This window comes from Guillardia theta (genome assembly GCF_000315625.1).
Source record: "Guillardia theta CCMP2712 unplaced genomic scaffold GUITHscaffold_1, whole genome shotgun sequence".
Taxonomy (NCBI): domain Eukaryota; class Cryptophyceae; order Pyrenomonadales; family Geminigeraceae; genus Guillardia; species Guillardia theta.
The window spans coordinates 291,275-310,724 of record NW_005434673.1 but is presented as its reverse complement, the minus strand read 5'-3'; the positions used below and the strand labels follow the sequence as shown (position 1 = coordinate 310,724).

Genomic DNA, 19,450 nt, shown 5'->3' with positions numbered 1-19,450 from the left:
CCGGATCTCGGCCCGCAAAGACAAAGACAGGGCGCGGCTATGGCTCGTAGGAGGCCGGGGAAGCAGGCGAGGGAGGAACGAGAAGAGCTTGGGGGACTATGGGGATGAAGCAGAGGATTACAAGAAAAGAGCGATGTTGAAGGGAAGAGCAAGTAGACATGAGCAGATATGATGAGGAAGAGGAAGATGTAGAGAGTGAAAGTTCATGCTTCCTTGTGCTGTTTGCGTTCCAATCTTGCTGCGTTCGTTCATGTGACTTCCTTCATTGCAGGACTTGAGCAGCAGCATCAGCCAGGGGTGCCACCAGAGGGAGTGGTGAGCTGAGAAACACCCTTTGAACTTGCTCTGGGTAATACCAGCGGAAGGAGGCTGCTTTTTGCTATGCAATTTCCAAACATGTCGGATCTTCACTTGCTCCAGCGATCACCTGGACAGATTCTACAGCACCTGAGAGAGAAAGTTCCCTTGATCCAGTGCCTGCAGACTCCTGTCTCCATGGACATCACGGCTAACGTGCTCTTGGCAGTGGGCTCGTCTCCGGCCATGGTGTGCGCCGCAGAGGAAACGGCGGAATTCATGAAGAAGGCAGATGCCGCGGCAGTCAACATGGGCAGCCTTACTCCTGCAAGAGTGGTGGAGGTAGAGGCAGCCATGAAGTTCGCACGGGATCTTCGCAAGCCATGGGTGCTGGACCCTGTCGCCTGTGGGAGTACGACCTTCAGGACAAACAACTGCGTCAGGGCGCTGGACTACAAGCCTACGGTGATCCGAGGAAACGCCAGCGAGATCCTCGCGCTGTCCATGGCATGCACAAAGAGTGAAGAGAGAAAGTCGTTCGGAAGAGGAGCTGACGCTACCGATACCACGGATGAGGCTTTACCTGCTGCGATCGCACTGGCTCGGCGTCAGGAATGTGTCGTTGCTATCAGCGGAAGCGTTGATCGCATCACAGACGGGAAGATCGTTGTCGAGGTTCACAATGGAGATGCTCTGATGACGAAGATCACGGGAGTTGGTTGCTCGCTCTCGGCTCTTGTGGCGTCTTGTGTGGCGAGCGAACCGTCCTGTGTGCTGGAAGCGACTTGCGCGGCCTTTGTCCTCCTCGGCGTTTCTGCTGAGGTTTGTCATGCTCGAAATCCTGGAGTTCTCAGGGTGAAGATGATAGAGAATCTCTACGAAATGGAAGCGCCTTACCTGGACAGAAACTCGAAGATGAAAGTTTACAGGATCGAAGACGTCACAAAGACTGAGAAGCTCCATTTGCCTTTGAGCCAACTCCTGGCGTCGTCACAGAGCGAGATTCAGAGGTGTCTATCTCACCGCATGATGGCGTGTCTCCTGTTCAACGAGAATGTTGAGAAGGAACTTGAGACCTTAATGAGGGCTGCGGGAAGCATTGTGAACCGAACTCCGTCATTTCAGGATCATGGACTTCTATCGGATTCTGATCGCACGCACTGGCTCCGCATGATCCCTTCATGGAGAGAGTTGGTAGACAGCACAAGAGCTTACTCCAAGTATGCTGCTTCCCTCATCCTCGCTTCGTTCACCCACACTTTCATATCTTTCTGCAACTTCCTGCAAGAGAACTCTGCTTCAAACAAGTTGCAGTCGACGACTTTGGACTCCTTCAAGGGTATTCTGAGCTTTCAGGACGAGCTGGCGAAAGAGGTGGAGCAGATCGCACCGAGCGAACACGGGCTGAGTGAGCGAGACTGTGTTGAATACTGCAAGGCCGGCGCGAGCATCTTCTTCTCGGTTCTCAACCACTTTCCCTCTTCTACGGTCTCTCAGCAGGGCCAAGAGAAATTCAACCTCCTATTGAAGAGCAAGTTTTCTGGCTTTCCAATGTCAAGTCCGAAGATTCCGAGGGTTCTGATCATCGCAGGATCAGACAGTGGAGGAGGTGCTGGCATTCAAGCAGACATCAAGGCCTGTCAAGCGTTGGGAGCATACAGCATGACGGCCATCGCAGCTCTCACGGCGCAGAACACGAGAGGAGTGGCAGCTGTAGAGCCTGTTTCCCCCTCGTTTCTCCGCAAGCAGATCGAAGTTTGTCTGGAGGACATTGGAGCTGACGTCATCAAGACCGGCATGTTGGCCTCTGCCAGCGTCGTGGAAGCAGCTGTAAGTGCGGTCGCGAGGAAGGGGATCGTGAAGTGGGTTGTCGACCCCGTCATGGTGGCGACTAGCGGAGACAAGCTCATCAATTCAGAGGCCATTGACAAGATCAAGAAGCTTCTCTTCCCCCTGGCCGACATCATCACCCCCAACCTGCCAGAGGCGATGGCGCTCCTTAACAGAACGATCTCCGGAACAGCCGAGGACATGCTCGATGCTGCTCGAGAGCTCGCCCAGCTGGGACCCAAGTGGGTCATGATCAAGGGAGGCCACGTGGAGGGGAGCCGCATAATTCCTGACGTCCTCTACTGCTCTTCCTCCGGTGAGAGCCATGTCTTCCCTGCCTGGAAGCTTGATTCAGAGAACACCCACGGGACTGGTTGCACCCTTGCCTCCAGCATCGCTGCGGGGCTCGCGCAAGGGATGCGCATGGTGGAGGCTGTGAAGAGAGCAAAGATGTTCGTGTGGGACGCGATCCGGGCGAGCTCGTCGCTTCTGATTGGAGGCGGCCATGGACCTCTCCATCACAGCTACAAGAGTGTCTGTTGGCACGACCAGCACTCCATGATGCATGCGATCAGGACTGCAGACATTCCACAAGGACAATCCATCTACCGTGGGCGTTTGGTCGACTACTCGCTCTATGCTGTCACCGATGACTCTTGTGTCGCCGGTCAGGGGATGGAACTTTCGCATGCAGTCTCCCAAGCAATTGAGGGAGGAGCAACGATCATCCAGCTGCGGCAGAAAGACGTGGACAGTAGAAAAATGCTTGAGACGGCGAAAAAGCTCATGGCGATCTGTCGGGCGGCCAACGTTCCCTTCATCGTCAACGACCGGGTCGACATCGCCTTGGCCTGCGACGCGGATGGCGTGCATGTGGGACAGGATGACATGCCCTGTGATGAGGTGAGGCGCCTCCTCGGACCCCACAAGATCGTCGGTGTCAGCGTCAAGACGGGAGAAGAGGCGATCAAGGCTCAAGAGGACGGAGCAGACTACATCGGCTCAGGTGCTGTCTACCCGACGAGTACTAAGGACAGCTCAGCCATAGGTTTGGAGGGCCTCAGCAAGGTACCCAGCTTGCCATTCTTTTTGCGCTACTCTGACTAACAAGGGATCGGTAGGTGTGTAAGGGCTGTGATATTCCATGTGTCGCCATCGGCGGGCTCAACGCAAGCAACTGCGGGGAGGCCATCAGGCTCGTACGTTATGGCTCCTCCTCCTCCTGACGGTTGTGTTCCAGGGCGGGAGCTTCTGGAGTGGCTGTTGTCTCTGCCATCTTCGCCAAGCCCGATCCCAAGGCAGCAGCTGCTGATTTGCTGCAGCAGGTGCTCACTGCACGTGGCAAGTGAGGGGAAGAGAAAAGGTGAGAAGGAAGGTTGGATTCGAACTCCTCTTCGAGATGCTCGAGGGAAATGTCAAGGCCTCCGCGTTTCCTGATCTTCATTCCTACTTTACAACCTCAAAAGACCCATTTTCACGCTCTCTTGTACTATCCGTTTCGAAAATTCGCAAAGGTGAATCGGTTCTTTCCAGCCATCCAAAACTTTTTGGACCGGGCAAAGCTTGATATCCTGTTCACAAAGTGAGCAACAAGATTTGCAGAGCGTACGATCACATCTACCTTGGTATGCCCAGGTCCTTCTCGTCGTATGACCACTCTTGTGAAGGAAGGAACACAGCTAGATTTTCCATCACCATCTTCGTAAAAGTGCAGCCCGCTGCGGAAATCGAAATGCTGGTAGTCCGTTGGTAACCTTCTTCCAGAGAGCTCCTCGACCATCTCATGCACCGGCAAATCCATCTCATCCCAGCAGCAAGAATCGAGTTTTCTCATCGGCAGCCGGCAAAAGTTGGGAAGAGCAGGATCCTGACAAACCTGCATCTTGATCCACTTGTCGTTGACGATGTGCAGCACTGCCACGCGCTCAATCACATGTTCTCTGTCCTCCTGACGCCCCGTGGAGCCCGTCTCCACTGTGTCAGAGCATGTTTCTCGCACCGACGATTCTGATTTGAAGGAGCAACCAGAAATATCTAGTTGAAATTCGCCCTTGAGGTCTGATTTCTCTCCAAGGGACTTGATATATCCCCGAATCGCATCCAGAGGGCAAGTGTCGTTGTCTTGCTTCAAGGTAGAGTTCATCATATGCTGGATGTTCATTGTATCTTCAATGCTAGGGGTCTTCGAAAACGTCGCTGGCTCTTGTGTCATGTCAATGGCTTGTCTTTTCGAGTTCGCCAAACCAGGGATTCCAACCTTGAAATTGTTTCGCTCAAAGTTTGCAAAAATCGTCGTGGACATGATAGAGCGGGGAGGGCCTCGATGCTTCGATATTCACTAGAGTGTATTGAAAGCAAGGAGTCGAGACTCCTTACAGTTATCCAGACTGCGATGGCTCACGCTGATTGTTTGCGAGACGTGAACAGCGGGGAAGGGGAGGGCGATAGCGAGTGGTTTGCAGTGGCACGACTACTTCTTATCTAGTTCGGAGGAGTCGTCCGATCACACAGGGTAGGGTACCCCACCCCTACTGATATGCTCTTTATCTGACTAGGTTCCCACTGGGGTACTACTATGGTTTTATGTTGTGAGGTGGGGTCCATGGAGTATGTTGCGAGCCCTCGTGACTGGCAGGGCAGCCTTACACAATAGCAATCCCAAAAAGAGTTATTTCACATTCATATCACATGGGTACAATCACAGGATATTCAAGGTATCCTCTCAATGTTCAAAATTTTCCCTATTATTTGAAATATTTCATGATATCGAAATGTGTCGGGGTCGTAATCCCGTCCTGAAATTACAACGGTTGAGATCGTGCGTGACCTCAAGTATCTCTTGCTCTCAGCGGCTTCTTTGGGCCCATGTGACCTTCAGGCACGGAAGCGAGGCGAACCATGATCCAATTTAATTTTCTCTGAGAAGAAATTTGATAATTAGAAGCAAAATTTCATTGCATCCAAGTAGGAGCTGACTTTATCCTTCAACGCTGTCTGTTTTGCACGACGACACGGTGCCCAACCTCCAAGGCTCTTGTGTGGTAAAGAGTCAACCGAACCTTATCCTACTAAACGGGCATTGGTAGGGAGGCGTATAAAGCCTCTAAGACCACTTGGGCCAGTGGTCAGCACATTTACAGCAGAAGAATCACGGACCGTCGACACGCCGGTGACCGACTGACTCGTGATCCCAGTTGCTTCCCTGCGGCATCTGCCTGCGGCCCGGAAGACCGGGTTGCTTCCCTGCGGCATTCCGGGATCACCCTCGTGCCCGGCCGTTGAACACACGGGGCCCGGGGGCACCGCCGGTGTACCAGGGTCACCGTCACGGTCATGTGCCCGGCGGCAACTCAGTTGGAGCAAACCTCTTGTTGGCACGGGCCGCAACAGTGCGACCCGGCTGCCACTTCAGTGTGAAGGCTCGGACAAGTTGCCGACTGTGACCAGACTCAGATGCGATCCGGACCGTACGGGAGTCACGCCGAAGTTGAATGGGAGCCCCTTTAAGTTCCCTGACTCGTGATCCTGCCAACCAGTCACGGTTCGTACTGATCTCAAGTTAGCTGAACTTTGAGTAAAAAGATAGGCCGCACTGACTGCGGAAGCTCCGGCCGGGCCTGGCCCGGGCGCGCCCGCCGCTGCGGCGGCGGGCCCGGGGGGCTACTATACTACTACGGCGCCAGGCTCAACTTTCAAAAGCGACGCCCCCCCGGCCTTGACAAATTTGACTTCCGCCTTTCTGTCCCTGGTGTTCCTCAAGGCTTGCCAGTGCATGTCGAGTCGCCGGTGGCGGGTCGCTGCGACAGTGTGGCTGTGGTGGCTGCAGGGATCAGTGGCTTCCTTGTGTGAGGTTGATACCTTCTCGGTCGAGTATGGCAAGATCCAGATCGACCTGAAGGCCCACAACATCCCTGAGACTTGCTGCGCCGGTACCTGGTTCCGAGGAGGTCGCGCGACTTTGCAGTGAAGCGAGATGTTTTTGCAGACATGCGACGCATTATGAGCTCGACACGATTGATGAAATTGAAGGGAATTCTTCCGGCTCCAAGATGGCTGCATGGAGATGAGGGCAAGTCATGCTCGGAGGTGTGCGTAGAGTTCGGAGAAATATGCATCGAGCATGCAAGAATGTCGTCAGAGGACACCAAGCATGCTGCTGTACGTACAACATCTCTCCAACTGTGCAATCTGCCTGATTGCATGACTGATCTGATCAAAATTCAGGCTCAGGCCGAAGTTTCTTGCAATCAGAATTTGTCAGGGGTCTTGTGGCTTCCCGAGCTACAACCTTCTTTCTCCAAGGATGCAACGGTGAGATCGTCAAATTTTGCTCGTGCTTCCTGTCTCACATACGTGGCCAAACAAACTTTTGTTCCGACAGCAAAGTGGAAAAATTGAATGCTTTTTCGATTCATGGTGAGGTAACGCTCTTGGACTGGGCCTATGTTTGAAAATCAATTTCTTCAGTACGACATTATCAGGAAAAGAGAACTGTCCGTCCGACCGTGCAATGCCATCATGCGATTCAGTTGGGAAGGGACTGACAAGAATTTGCAAATGCAACATTGAAGAGAAGTTGTCTGCTGAGAGGGCTATGAAAGTAGGATGTTGTTGCACGTTGGCATGTTTTACTGAGGAATCCTTGTCGATGTAGGAAGCAAGCATGAAAGGATGTGACAAAGCCTTCGCAGGCCTCAATGAAGCGATAGCCAAACGGTACAGGACTGTATGTATCCTCGACTGTCCTACACATCTCCTTTGTCATACCCCCGTTTCTCCAGTCTTGAATGTTGCCCCCACACATGTCTCCTACGATGACGAATCGGCAGGCATGAGCAGGTTCATATGAGTAATAGAGAATACGACAAGGCTCAGGTCAGGAGCAGGTTGCGGAGCCAACAAGGTCAACGGTATTGAATCGGTGCGGGGACAGCTCTCTAACCTTTGACACAGATTGTGGTGAAGGGAATTTTCCTATTTCTGGTGTCTGTCAGCCCTGTAGGAAAGGATACTATTGCCCTGCTGGAGTTATCCCTGTAGTCTGTCCGACCAACTTTACTTCTTTCCCGGGATCCTCAAAGGTTCCCAAAGGCTCTGGGTGACTTTGTGCTGCAGTATTTACAACTAGCAGGCTACAGACTGTTATCCTCGTGATCACGCTTCCTTGGAGAGGGAACGAAAGTTACGTGAGGCAATGGATGAAAGCTATCATGTCGCGTTCCGTGAACACCAGAAGGCCCTGGTAAGAGACAACGGGGATGATTCTGTGCTTTACTGACAGCCTGTTCTTTGCGAAGGACAAGGAAAAGGGGTACAACATCACTTTGGAAGCCGAGGCAGCCGGGAAGTTCATACAATCCAGACGAGACTTGAATGTGATGTGCTTCTGGTCTTGTTTGGCTACGTAATTACATGATGTGCAGCTGGAGCTGTGGGGGGTGAATAGCTCCGTGGTGGAGCAATACAGCATTGAGAAAGAGGAGCCAGTTACTAGGGAAGAGCTCTTGGTACCTCTGTCGTGTGCCCCCACCCTCCGGGCTGGATTGACAACTTGGCAGTTCTGGGAGATGGAAGAAGTCAGAAAGAAGACGGCGGAAAAACTGTTGGAAGGTGGGGGGAACTTTCGTCTTTCTCGGTTCATTAATTCTCGCTTCTCCCCCAGCAAGCTATGCAGAGATATCTGTCGGTGGAAACGAAGACAAGGGCAGTGAAGTCATGTCAAAGAAAGATTCGAGATCGAAATAAAGATGCGCATCTCTACATCATATATACCAACAAGTTTTCATGCGCTCCTTCACATGACGACCCCCTGGATCATGTATTCGGTCTGTGTACCGAACTTGCCGAGGGTCAAGGACAGCGAATGGTGCAGGATCCGCTCGACGATGCGGTGGCATGGAGGCTCACAGAGCATGATGGTATCTCGCAGGAGAGCTTCAAGGGCATCGTCGTCTGCTCGCACCCGCTGTCCTCCCAAGGGAATCCGGTAGTGCACAAACCGTTCCCTTGTTCGCAAGCATGGGATGAATACATCCTGTAAACCTATAGTTTTTATTAAGTGCATCACTAGATAATTCTGGGTACCCTATTACCCCGGGCCTTCCAAGTCCCTTGATTATGTAAAAAACAAGATCGTACTGCGACCATCCCACACTCCCCTTTCCCCCAGCCTTCCTCCTCTGCTCTTCCTACCCTCGCCCTCTCTGTGCCAGATTTTGTTCTTCTGCCCGATCCTCTCTCGTCCCTCCCTCTTCCTCCTGAGTTAGTCTGCCTTGCCGCGTTCCTGAACGCCCCGCAAGTCTTCTTCAGCATTTCCTCTCCCCTTCTCCTCCGTCTATCTTCCCCAGTTCTCCCTCTCCCTCCAGCATCTGTCTGACCTACCATCTCTGCAGGGGCGGTACATCCCTGCACTTGCTCGATGCCACGGAGCCTTAGACCAGGGATGATCCTGTAGCACGATCCTGCTCTTGAGCTACATGGCGCAACCAAGTTCGTCAACTTCCTGTGCATGTCCCTCTGGCGCTGGCACCATACCAGCAGTGGACGTGCTCGAGGTGTTGGTGAACGTATGGAGAGACGTTGACGTCTTGTCTGCATTCTTGTTGTCGCGTGTATGCTCTCGGTTCAGAAGTATGTTCAAGGCATGCCCTGCTTACTGGAAGGTGTTGGCTGGCCTTCAGTGCAGGTGGGACGAGTCGTTCTCAACGATTCCTCTCCTCCTCCACAGCTCCATCATCGGTAACAACCCTCAGACTCGATTGCCCAGGATGCCTCTGCGCTACCGCAACCCTGATCAACGGGTCGAATGCCCAGAGATCCTACGGCCGTTCCTGGTCTCCCCGCTTGCGGGCTCGAACTTCAACTTGTGCAGGATCAGCTTCAAGCAGATGATGGCGATGACGAGCTCGGAGCTAGAGTCGGCGATCAACGCTGCCATGGAGCATCGAGTCTTCCTGATTATGGAGGGAGCGTTCGAGGTCCTCAAGACGAACATGGACAAATGGCTTTCTGACCGTTCATCGTTTGTCGCGCAACTGTCGGGGAGAGACCGCAAGGGCGAGCTCTGCACTGAGCTGGGAAGCTACCTCAGCGCGATGAGGTCCTATGAGAAGGGACTATCTAACTTCGAATGTGCATGGAGTGGGGCTCTCGGGACGTTCACTTGCAAGAACATAATGTTATATCAAGACGACATGCTGTTTCTCAACACTCACGATGTTTTCTCCAAGTTCTTGCCTTGGGGGAGGGCAAGCCTGCTGCGGGACAGTCTGGACAGCGAGCAGTCCATGCAGTACGGTCCATACCTGTTTGGCGGGGACAAGATGAGAGGAAGTTGTGAAGCAGCAGCGAAGGACGCGTTGAGTAACCAAGAATGTCAGTTCGAGCCTCTGATGTCTAAGAGGAGAGTCCGATACCGGGGAGACAAGAAGGACGGGCTGGGAGGGAGCACGATGCATCTTGATGGGATGGGCTCGCTGGTCGCTATTGGCGGCCTCAAGTGCGGCAAGAAACTTGTTACTGCAGTCGAGGCGTGCGACGCCTCGTTGGCGCTCAAGATTGCAGGCTTCAAGTCCTACGCAAAGCCAGGAGGGTCCAGCTTCCTCACCAACGATCCTGTCGATCGATCCTTCAGCGGTGAAGAGGAATCCTGCTCACTCAAGGACCTGTGGACAATGTCGCACGTGCGATGGGGAACTTTTGAGATCAGCGCAGGCGACGCTTACGTCATCCCAGCTGGCATGCCGCATGAGTTTCTCAACCAAGAGCCCTCGCTGAGCATCGCATGGTGAGGTGTCTTGCTGACCCCTCCTGATATCTGATCGCTCCTTCCTCCCGCAGGAACATACTGCCTTCCTGCGAGCAGAGCTCTGCCAGCGAGCCATGGCATTTCCTCCTCCTCCTCCAAGCTCTTCATGACGTTGAGACTGATTTCTCGGGTTCTCCCGATAGGATGATGAGCGCCATCGATCACGCCCCGATTCCTCTACTCGTCGCCAACGTCTTCCCCGACCTGGTCAGCGTCGAGAATCCCATGCACTGCGCCTCCTGTGCATGCAAGCACAGGGAGATGATCAAAGAGCTGAAGGGATCAGCTGGAAGGACCAGCATCTGCAAGCAAGAGTCTCCTCGAGGTAGGAGCGAGTTCAATTCCTCCTGCTGGGAGTGCACCACCATGAGCCCCTCCAAGAGGCCGAGCAATCCTTCCAACGCCTCGAAGAGCAAGGGTGAACAAGCGAGAGCACCCTGTAAGTCGTTTGCCCTCCCTCGACATACTGCCCCGCTCTTCGTCGGCACCGTTGACCCGATAAGAAGTCCGCCAACCTTGCTGGGGCTGCAGTTGATCGACGCCCTGCAGCGATTCGGAGCGCCTGATGCACTTCCTCATGGCGTCGACCTGCTGATGCGGCAGGCTCCAAACAATCACGTATACTGGATGCTCTTCGAGGAGGAGGATCCGCATTTTTACGCGAGGTTCAGAAGCATGGCCGGACTCAGGACAGCCGTGTCCTCGATGCTGCAGGGCAGAGTCAAGGGGAGAGGTCAGGCGATCTCTATGGAGCTGATCAAGGATAAGAATGTCGTTGAACGATGTAAAGGACCTCTCAAACAAGTTCGGACCGTCAAGTCGCTCCTCGCCCTCCTGGCCAACAGCAAGAAAGGTGTTACAAGCCAGAAGCCGAGGAAGTCGAGCGGAGGCCAGGAAACTCTGTCGCTTCCGACAGTAGCAGATGCTCGGAAGGAGTTGGACTCTGATTGCAAGCAAGGACAGGAGCTCCATGGTGAATCACCGGAGAAGGGGTTCCGTGAGCAGCAGAAGACTGACAGTAGGAAGCGAAGCAGAGCTGCGAGCTGCGAACCGAACGGGGCAGGAACAGAACTCGAACTCGTACCTTCACCCCCCTCTGTTTCTCCTGGTTGTACGCCAACGAGTCGATTGGAGACTGGCTCGGCACACTCGCCGTGCTCTCGCGCGCACCCTCCTTCTTCGGGGATTCAAACAGGAAGGGAGAGGAGAAGGATGGAGCGGGCTTTGCGGGCTCAGGCGACTGATCAGCACGGAGACAAGGTGGAAGGACAAGTTCAGGTAACGGACAGTGATAAGGACTTGTTGGCATCCCCTCTTTCTTCAAGCCCGCCTCAGCCTAGCGAGGAGACTCTCGTAGGAGGAGAGGGAGTGAGCATTCACGGAATCGCCCATAGCAGGGAGGAGGCAGAGAGTTCCTACCCTCCAAGCATAGAAGCCTCTTGCTCCCCACCGCCACACTTCGAGGAGCAGGTAAGGTCCACATGCGGCCCTCTCGACAGAATGTGCGTTAGTGATGGTGAGCTGGACGTTAGCACGAGGCTCAAACAGTTCGTCGACAACTTGAGCATGGGTGACTTTATCGTCCTCAAGCAACATGTGCAGAAGCGAGCTGCCGAGCTCTACCGTCAGACGACCTTGGAAGAGCAGCAGTGCCGATCTCCTTCAGGATAGGAGGAGGTTGTAGCCTTGTGGTAATGATCCTTGTCAGTTTCATTGCGCCCCGAGAGGTTGCATGTTCTGATAACACATTTGCAATCATCTTGGTTGTATTCTGTAGATTTTCAAGTAGTTTCAAGCATTTGGTTGATTCTTCATCAAGCGAAGATTATCTTGTAGTTCTCGACTTTTTTGTTTCTCCACTGCTTCACTTGTCAGTCCCCGACATGCAAAAAGTCTTGGATCTCACACCTTCAATCTCATATCGCAGTCTTGCTGTGATTGCCTTCTCCTCTGCAAGCTGCAGGACGTCAACCCAGAATGAAGCTGGACGAAAGAAAATGTCCGGACCTGAGCTTGCAGGTCTAACGATCGGAGGTAGTATGGACAACGCTCCTCGCACCTGCAGTCTCCTGATTCACTCATCCTCTCTCTAGCAGCCTCTGCTCGATCGCAAAGACTTTCAACTCACAAGCCAGTTTCATCCCCACAACCTCTCTGAGTTTCATCCGTCCGACGCGGAGCAGCGTACATCGTGCTCTCCTTGCAGTCGTTCTTGCTGCCCGTCTTGCAATCTGTTGGGCGATTTGCATCTTCTCCGGCACGGTAGCGTCAGTTGCAGCCCTTGCAACGAACTATCTCCTACCCTCTGGAAGCTTCTTTTCAAAGCTCTGTTTTCCCCTCAACCTCGAGCACCAGTCCAGCTTTCGATCCTTCCACCTCACATCAGGACCTGCTTGTGGCAGCAGCAACGAACCCTCAGGTACATCTCTTCGGTGAAGATTGAGAAGGCATTCTCGACCTCCTGCAGCTTTGCAGGGAATGAGGGTACACAATACAGCAGAGCTCTTACATGTTGCTGCAAATTTGCGTGTGATGGTTTTGACCTCAAAATGTCTTTCAGCTGCTTCAGAGTGTTAACGCTACCATCGGATACAAGAATACAATAGGACATTGACATCTTCGGTTCCTTGCTGAAAGATCCTTTTCAGAACGACCTTGTTTGAATTTGCAATCACGAAAACCAATTTCTTGTGGTACCAATGATAACATCACCATTGGCTTCGGGAGCATCCAGCTGTAGCTTCCCAATCTTCTGAGATCATGCAGTTCGATGCCACTGAATAAGAGCAAGTTCATCTCGAGCATGAACTGCGACAAAGTCCTACCTGTGTACGCTGTACAACCTCTGCTCTTGCGCCGGAACCTGAACCTCTGACGCGATGGTTTCCTTCACTTGGCCCACCAAGGATTCGCTCGAAACCTTCAGGCCTTCAACGTTTCCCGTTGCAACCAGCAAAGCTCAATTCTTACCCTCAACTCAATCTCCTTGTCCAGGTGTTTGATCACCAGATGCAGATATCTTTCCGGCAGCCTCGGGGCGTTCAGTTGATCACAAGGTTCATCCTGTCAACTGATGATCATGTGGGGTCAATCGATTTGCTCCTTTTCCGCACCGACAGGACAGCCGAGAGGAAGTCGCGTGCCTGGTTCAGCATCATTGCGACTTTGTTTCCGGCGTCTCCACTCTTGTCGGGATGGTGAATTTTCATCCTCTCCCTGTACCTGCACAACCGACGTCAGCCGTCCACCTCGAACCAACATGAGCTCTCGTCTACTCGCCGGGTCGTGACATCTTTGCGCGTTGGTACGTCATACCTGACACCCAAAGTCAATCGCATCAGGTCTGTTCTCGGCCCACATCCTTCACTCACTTCTCGAACCCCAGGATGTCGTAGGCCATGTCAATGTCCATCCTCCTCCCATCGAGCTCGCTGGGGTCTTGTGCCCCTCCATGCTCGCCGCTCATGATGATCTACCAGGCTACCTGCGTTGCCCCTCCCCCCGATCTCTACTGTTCAGACTGCCTCCTTTCATTGCCTCCCGCCGCATTTTCGCACTCGAGTCAAGTTTGAAAAATGGTGATGCGGCCCGGCGGCGGGCGCTGATGGATCGCTCGGCCCGCCCGGCGGGCCGGGGCCGGGGGCCGCCGCGTGACTCGGTAAGCCGCCGGGGACGGGCCGCCGGGTAACGATCCGATGGGCCCCGACGCCGCGGCCCGAAGCTCGAGGACGGACGGCATTGATTGGCCGCGCCCCTCGACCGTGCGACTCTCCTGCTTGTCCTCGTACTGATTTTTAATTTCACTTTGAGCACGGCATGGTAAAGAAGATGCGGAGCGGCCCGGCCCGGCCCGGGCTGTGACTCAGTGACTGCCAGGCTGCGACTCGGACTCCGGCGCACTGGCCCGGGCTGGCAGTGACTCGGCCCGGCCACGGTACCGGGTCCGAGCCAGCACTGAGCCGGGTCGGTCCTCACTCGATCTCTCTGAGGCGGGTTTGTTGGGTATTTCGTCCCCACTCGTCTTCCCCTTCCTCCCCTCCCCTCCCCTTCCATTCCCTCTCCTCTCCCCTACCTCCATCCCCCTGTCTCTCCTTTCACCTATCCTTCTATTCCCTCTCCTCTCCTCTCCTCCCTCCTCCCCCCTTTCTCCCCCCTCCCCTATACTTCCATTCCCTCTCCTCCCCCCCCTTCCCCTATATCCTTCCATTCCTCTCACATTGCAAACATGAAATCAAACTTTTCTTCATCTCTTGTAATATTCATGGCCTACTTCCACAGTATCACGATGTCTTTCCAGATTGAAAATTCATTCCCTTCTTCTGCGGGGGAGAAACGGTTATATTTGAATGAAGAGCATTTTTGTAATTTACTTCAAGAAAGAGCAATGGATGCTGCAGCAAGACTAGACAAGGAAACAAAAGACATCACTTCCATGACGATGGAGATAGCAAATCGCATTCACCAGTACACTGGTGTTGGCATCAAGATCCGAGAAAATCGAGAGGTCGTCGGAATTCTTCCGGGCAGCAATGCCGAAAGGAGTGGGAATGTGATGATTGGAGACAAATTGTTGAGGATCGACGGCCTTGACTTGCCAGAAAGACTTCCAATCAAGAACATCTCTGCATTGATGCAGGGCGAGCCGGAAACCGCAATTTGTCTGACTTTCCTGCGGGGAAATCACGAGCTCGTTGTGAATTTGGAACGGAACAAGGCAACTCCGCGGATTGTCAATGATGATTCGATGCCATCTGAGCAAAATCTTCAAGCAGTTTCCTCCGGAGCTTTGTGGTGTCCTGGAATAGAGCTGGATGATGACCTTTTGATTAGTAAGGTAGCGCAGTCACAACCAGAAGTCTTGGCCGGTGATGAAATCATATCTATCAATGCCATCCGAGTGTCTGGTTTGGATAAGAAGCATGTCAGTTGTGAATCGCAAATGAATATTTCGTACTGATACATCGTTTCAGGTTTATCGATTGTTAGAATCAAGTCAAGAAGGAGAGCGGAAGACGATACTACTTTCAAGGAGATCTCGGATTGGTGGTGCCAATGACCTGGTGGTTGCAGAGGTGGATTGCGTGTTTGAGTACCGAGAGCATGCAGATGCACAAGAGCAATCGAATGATCCTGGGAAGCGAAGCGCCAAAAAGTCCAATTTCGGAGGTTTGAGTGGCTTACTTTCAGGAGTTTCGAGAAAACTCTCCACTGTTTTCACTTGAAGAATTCCTCATGCATTGGAATGAGATTGAATAGGATGATTTGCGGGTATCCATATGATACTAAAGAACGAGTGGAAGTCACTGTAGGACAGGGGGGAGGGTTGTAGCGAGGAGGAAGTAGGAGGCGGGAGCAGGTTTGTCGATCCCAGACTTGAAGCTGAGATTTGGACGTGATTCGGATGAACCAAAACCTACCATTAGTTTGTGCAAGAAGGACACAAGAGATCCACATTTGTATCAAGTGGCAGTATGATCGTTTCTTAGAGTAAACTAAGAATACCCTACTTTCTGGATCCTCCAGACTCCACCCTTCCACTTTGACTGCAATCCTTCCCTCTTTGGTTGTTGTTTGGGTCGGTTTATCACTTCCTCTTCCCTCCTTTCAGCCTTTTGACTTGACATTGGACGAGTCGACGGTGATGAATCTATGAATTTGCTGTTGCCTGCTGGCTGGGAGTCGTTTTCGTGCGGGGTTGATATGGGATTTTCAGACTTTTGATTCATAATTTCAGACCTCAATTTCTTGATGAGTTCCTTGAAATGATCAAATCAGAATCAAGCACGCAAAACACAAGAAACAAACCTGTTGGATCTTGCTTTCATTCTTTAACTTTTCAATATGTTCGAATAAAATGTCAGCCTCATCAGACAAATCAGTGTTTCGAAGTGAAAGAGTTTCTATCGCATGAATAGCTAGTTCTGTTGCTTTTACTGTGTCCCGGATTCCTTTCGAGCTCAAAATCTTCCTTTCAAGCTGGCCTGGATGCTTCTTTGTTGCTTTCAATCTTTCGACTTCTTGTGAAGCCAAGGTATCACCTACACAAATTTGACTGACATTCACTTCGTGCCTGCGTGCTTGCTGCTCAAGGTGAGCATTGGACCAAGCTCCTACTGGCACAGTTGACATGTAACGAGAACCTCGCGCGCTCACATAGCTTGACGGTTTGGTAGGTCTGCGTGTTTCAGCTGCGGTCCGTTGTTGAGAATCTTCAAGTTCTGCCTCCCTGACCTCTTTGAAGAGTTTCTCATAGGCTTCGGGGGTCAGCTGATACTGGCTCAGCTCGTTAAACTTAGCTCTCAGCACCGACGACCTGCTTCTCATACCAGACCGGGAAACCCACGTATGACCATGGTCGAGCTGAACCAGAAGCGGCATACCGTTAGCCCCAGCCGTGAACAAGAAATGAATGAACAACCGCACCGTTGCTAAAAAACTTGAGATGTTTGACACATCGTGGCCGGTAATCATGGTTTGCCCTTCTTTTTCAGTCAATAAAAGGAATAATGATTTACTACGGTAGTACCCGGTACCGTCAGGCCCGCCCTCAAACAGTTGACTCGTGACCGTGCCATGATGGCATTACTCTAAGTTTTAAACACGCCCCCCCGGCAGCGGCGCTCACGGCCCGGTGACAGCGACGGTCGCGCCCGGCTCTAGGCTGTGAGTGAGGAGCTCATTTACTCAGTGAGAGGCATCTCACTCAGGCTGATGACTCAACTTTTGTCACGGATGTTTGTTCAGTATAGACTCAGTGTTCAAGGTTGACGGTGACTCCGGGGCCCGGCCCGGCCCGGGCCCGGCTGCTGCCACTGGGCCCCTGCCCGGGGCTTCGCTGATCTATTACTTAAACACAATTGAACAACTAATCTCAATATGAACGTGTCACCGTATAGTTCCAAAATTAGATGAAGAATTTGAAATATGGTTCTGAACTAATTTCAAGCTTGCCGGTGCAGGGAAAGAACATGCCGAACTTCCTGGGAGGGAGGAGGAGAGGGAGGGGGAGAGGAGGGGGAGAGGGAGGAGGAGAAGCCAAGAGAAACAGGGAGCAAGTGAAAAGGAGGAAAGGAGATAGAAGAGGCGGAGGAAAGATGCCCGACGATGCTGAGATTGCAAGAGAATAAGACAATGGAAACGAAAGCAAACAAAGGGAAAAGGACGAATATTGCAAGGGAATGGGGCGTAATTAAGAGGTTGAAAATCAATTGATGCAGAGAAAACGTCGAATCCAAGTAGACAGAAAGAAAGAGAAAGAGAGAAAGAGCGAAAGCAGGAAAAACTGTTGGATTGTACAAGAGAATCAGAAGCGTAAGAATTGCGCGGAGGAATTATGGAGAATGGAGGGCAAGCAATGGATCCATTTGCCCGTGACAACGAAGGAAAGGAAGGTGGACTGGCAATGATTGAACTTAAGTAGGTGCCAAGGTTGTTGCTCGTCCGATGGCGCAGCTGGTGCCGAGAGTGCGTAAACGAAGGTGCTAATGTTGTCTGCGTTTGACAACCTGACTTGTGTCAAGTGACCTGGAGAACCTTGCCGACAATGATGTCTCGGACAGTCAGCATCAGAAGAGGTCATTGCAGGTGATTCGACATGTTGGCTCGTCATGCCATTGAGTTGTGGTGCAGGAGAGTGCCTGGCAGAGTGACTTGAGAGTTGTCAGCTCTCAACAGAACGACTGGAACTCTGGTGACAACTCCGAGCGAGAGGATGGGAGCCCGAGCAAACGCAGGAGGCTACGACACGATCCTAGTGAGTTTTCCCAAGCATTTCTTGAGGTTGGAGATGACTTTCTATTTGTTCAGCCAAAGATCTCAGTAACTCACGAGGAGGTACGTTGGCTTGCCTTGCATCCTGACGCTGATCACGAGCTCACAGCCGGCCTCAAGAATAGACAGTCCACGCTCAAGAATTCCTCTAGCGCCCAGCTTATCACAGCCCTGTGGAAGCGACCGCCGCAGGAACTCTTTGCTCAGCTACGTTCCCTAGAGAAACTCACTTCCTGGATCCGAAGACGCAGTAGTAGCGCAGGGGCCGCGAGCAATGCCAACCAAGTGAACAGTGTTGCTGCGGTGGCTGCCGCTGCTCCCCAACCTGCTGCTCCTGTTGCGCCGGCTTCAAACACGGGACCCTCGTCTATTCCCGCTCCTCCTTGGGTCCAGAAGATGACAGAGACCGTTCCCGGCTGCAAGGGATATCCCAAGGTAGTGAGATGCTCAGGTGTGCTAGCGTGTCTGAGATTTTGTTTGAAATAGGCCATCCGCGACCTGGTATGGGTGAAGTTGTCAAGTGGGATGGATCCCAAGGAGATCGCGCTGCAAACTGGTACTCCATCTGTGCCTGATATAATTCGGGTCGGTTTGATTGGACTGTGAAAAGGACTGCAAGCTAAGACTGTCAAGAAGTGGAAGGATAGGATTGTTGAGCAGGGTGAGTGACGGTGGCCACGAGCCTGCGCTTTGTTTTCATCCTTTCTCAGGAACTCCTTATGCCCTGCCCAATGGAGCTCTCCAGCGCAAGAAACCGATCGCTGAAGGGGAGGAGGAGAAGAAGAGGAAGCCAAGAGTGCGCATCAGAGACAAGGCGTACATGGCGGAGGCCATGCGCCGCTATCGAATGAAGAAGAAGATGCAGGTCGAAAAGACACCTGTTGCTTGTTCTTCTGATATGTAGGAGCAGGTGAATGGAAGCGCTATGGCCTCAGTCTCGCAGGGTGGTGTGGTAGACGTGCCCGGTTCCCTGCCCTCGTCCATGCTCGGAGTGTCCTCCCAGCAGCTACAGCTGCAAGTACAAGGAGGACAAGTTGTGGGAGGGGCAGCATCAGGGTCAGTGGGTCAGGGAGCAGTTCAAGGAGGACATGCAAACGTTGGACACTCGTACGGACACGGGCACGACTTCTCTCCTCCTCGCACTCCAATGCTTCCGTAAGATCTGGCTTTGACGCACTATGGAACAGCTGCTCCTCTTGCTGCTGTTTTTCCTCCTTGCTCCTCAAGACCTGTTCTGTTGTTTTAGGATCAGGAAATCTCCAATCTTTGCTTTCTGTATATTGATAATCAACGAGGAGCAGAATACAATCCTTCATCGTTTGACCAAGTTCAATGATTGTCCTGTTCGTGTGAATCTGAAGGATTTGCGACTGTGGCGCACGTGTTGATGGCAGAGGGTGTGGCAGGAATCAGCGATGCAAGGGCTCGACAAGAATAGAGAAGAAGTCAAAAGAACAGCCCGGTGCTCAGACCCAACACGCCTCATCCGATGATGGGGACCGGATTGCCGGGGTGGAGGGGAACGTGTCCACAGTAACCTGTGTTGGAATGAGGAGGAGAGGAGGAGGAGTCAGCACAGGGACCTGCTACATGATGGACTCCTGATGTGGCCGATCGAGCCGTCTGAGGCTGCCCGGAGGATCGCGAAGTAGTCTGTCGTGCCCATGAGAGGTTGACAAGAGGAGGGAAAAGGGAACCCGACGGGGACAGGCAAGATAAAGAAGCAGTGTGGAAGGTAGCAACGTG

The 19,450-nt window shown here is 52.6% G+C and overlaps 9 protein-coding genes across 9 annotated transcripts in view; 6 read left to right on the top strand and 3 right to left on the bottom strand.

The window, feature by feature from the left end:
• Positions 1-396: 396 nt before the first annotated feature.
• GUITHDRAFT_62773 (putative THIM) lies at positions 397-1,221 on the top strand (the record flags this gene model as incomplete). The annotated part of the gene is made up of 1 exon (XM_005842140.1): positions 397-1,221. A coding segment is annotated over one exon (825 nt), but the record flags the coding sequence as incomplete, so codon positions are not given.
• A 627-nt stretch (positions 1,222-1,848) lies between these two features.
• GUITHDRAFT_62657 (putative TH1,Thiamine) lies at positions 1,849-3,353 on the top strand (the record flags this gene model as incomplete). The annotated part of the gene is made up of 3 exons (XM_005842139.1): positions 1,849-2,665; positions 2,711-3,195; positions 3,249-3,353. The coding sequence occupies 3 exons, from the start codon at positions 1,849-1,851 to the stop codon at positions 3,351-3,353; spliced, it is 1,407 nt and encodes a 468-aa protein (XP_005842196.1).
• A 263-nt stretch (positions 3,354-3,616) lies between these two features.
• GUITHDRAFT_98995 (hypothetical protein) lies at positions 3,617-4,339 on the bottom strand (the record flags this gene model as incomplete). The annotated part of the gene is made up of 3 exons (XM_005842138.1): positions 3,617-3,698; positions 3,749-3,785; positions 3,823-4,339. The coding sequence occupies 3 exons, from the start codon at positions 4,337-4,339 to the stop codon at positions 3,617-3,619; spliced, it is 636 nt and encodes a 211-aa protein (XP_005842195.1).
• A 1,560-nt stretch (positions 4,340-5,899) lies between these two features.
• Positions 5,900-7,838, top strand: GUITHDRAFT_131468 (hypothetical protein; the record flags this gene model as incomplete). Its single annotated transcript, XM_005842137.1, has 9 exons — positions 5,900-6,056; positions 6,113-6,285; positions 6,352-6,438; positions 6,782-6,843; positions 6,957-7,002; positions 7,122-7,208; positions 7,259-7,369; positions 7,551-7,634; positions 7,686-7,838. The coding sequence occupies 9 exons, from the start codon at positions 5,900-5,902 to the stop codon at positions 7,836-7,838; spliced, it is 960 nt and encodes a 319-aa protein (XP_005842194.1).
• A 921-nt stretch (positions 7,839-8,759) lies between these two features.
• GUITHDRAFT_98993 (hypothetical protein) lies at positions 8,760-11,605 on the top strand (the record flags this gene model as incomplete). Its single annotated transcript, XM_005842136.1, has 2 exons — positions 8,760-9,913; positions 9,967-11,605. 2 exons carry the CDS (start codon positions 8,760-8,762, stop codon positions 11,603-11,605), a joined length of 2,793 nt encoding a protein of 930 aa, XP_005842193.1.
• A 706-nt stretch (positions 11,606-12,311) lies between these two features.
• GUITHDRAFT_131466 (hypothetical protein) lies at positions 12,312-13,400 on the bottom strand (the record flags this gene model as incomplete). Its single annotated transcript, XM_005842135.1, has 8 exons — positions 12,312-12,395; positions 12,444-12,494; positions 12,647-12,710; positions 12,760-12,854; positions 12,905-12,997; positions 13,048-13,156; positions 13,190-13,249; positions 13,306-13,400. 8 exons carry the CDS (start codon positions 13,398-13,400, stop codon positions 12,312-12,314), a joined length of 651 nt encoding a protein of 216 aa, XP_005842192.1.
• A 918-nt stretch (positions 13,401-14,318) lies between these two features.
• GUITHDRAFT_131465 (hypothetical protein) lies at positions 14,319-15,156 on the top strand (the record flags this gene model as incomplete). The annotated part of the gene is made up of 2 exons (XM_005842134.1): positions 14,319-14,855; positions 14,905-15,156. The coding sequence occupies 2 exons, from the start codon at positions 14,319-14,321 to the stop codon at positions 15,154-15,156; spliced, it is 789 nt and encodes a 262-aa protein (XP_005842191.1).
• A 2,192-nt stretch (positions 15,157-17,348) lies between these two features.
• On the top strand, positions 17,349-19,025 carry GUITHDRAFT_149730 (hypothetical protein). Its single transcript, XM_005842133.1, has 9 exons — positions 17,349-17,412; positions 17,455-17,518; positions 17,564-17,687; positions 17,741-17,767; positions 17,814-18,139; positions 18,191-18,260; positions 18,315-18,365; positions 18,415-18,569; positions 18,615-19,025. The coding sequence occupies exons 1-9, from the start codon at positions 17,378-17,380 to the stop codon at positions 18,861-18,863; spliced, it is 1,101 nt and encodes a 366-aa protein (XP_005842190.1). The 5' UTR covers positions 17,349-17,377; the 3' UTR covers positions 18,864-19,025.
• Positions 19,026-19,274: 249 nt separating this feature from the next.
• GUITHDRAFT_98989 (hypothetical protein) overlaps positions 19,275-19,450 on the bottom strand; it is a gene marked incomplete at both ends in the record, with an annotated part of 2,032 nt that continues 1,856 nt past the window's right edge. The window contains one exon of the mRNA XM_005842132.1: positions 19,275-19,357. Within this exon, the coding sequence (XP_005842189.1) occupies positions 19,275-19,357 (83 nt within the window). The remainder of the gene's footprint in view (positions 19,358-19,450) is intronic.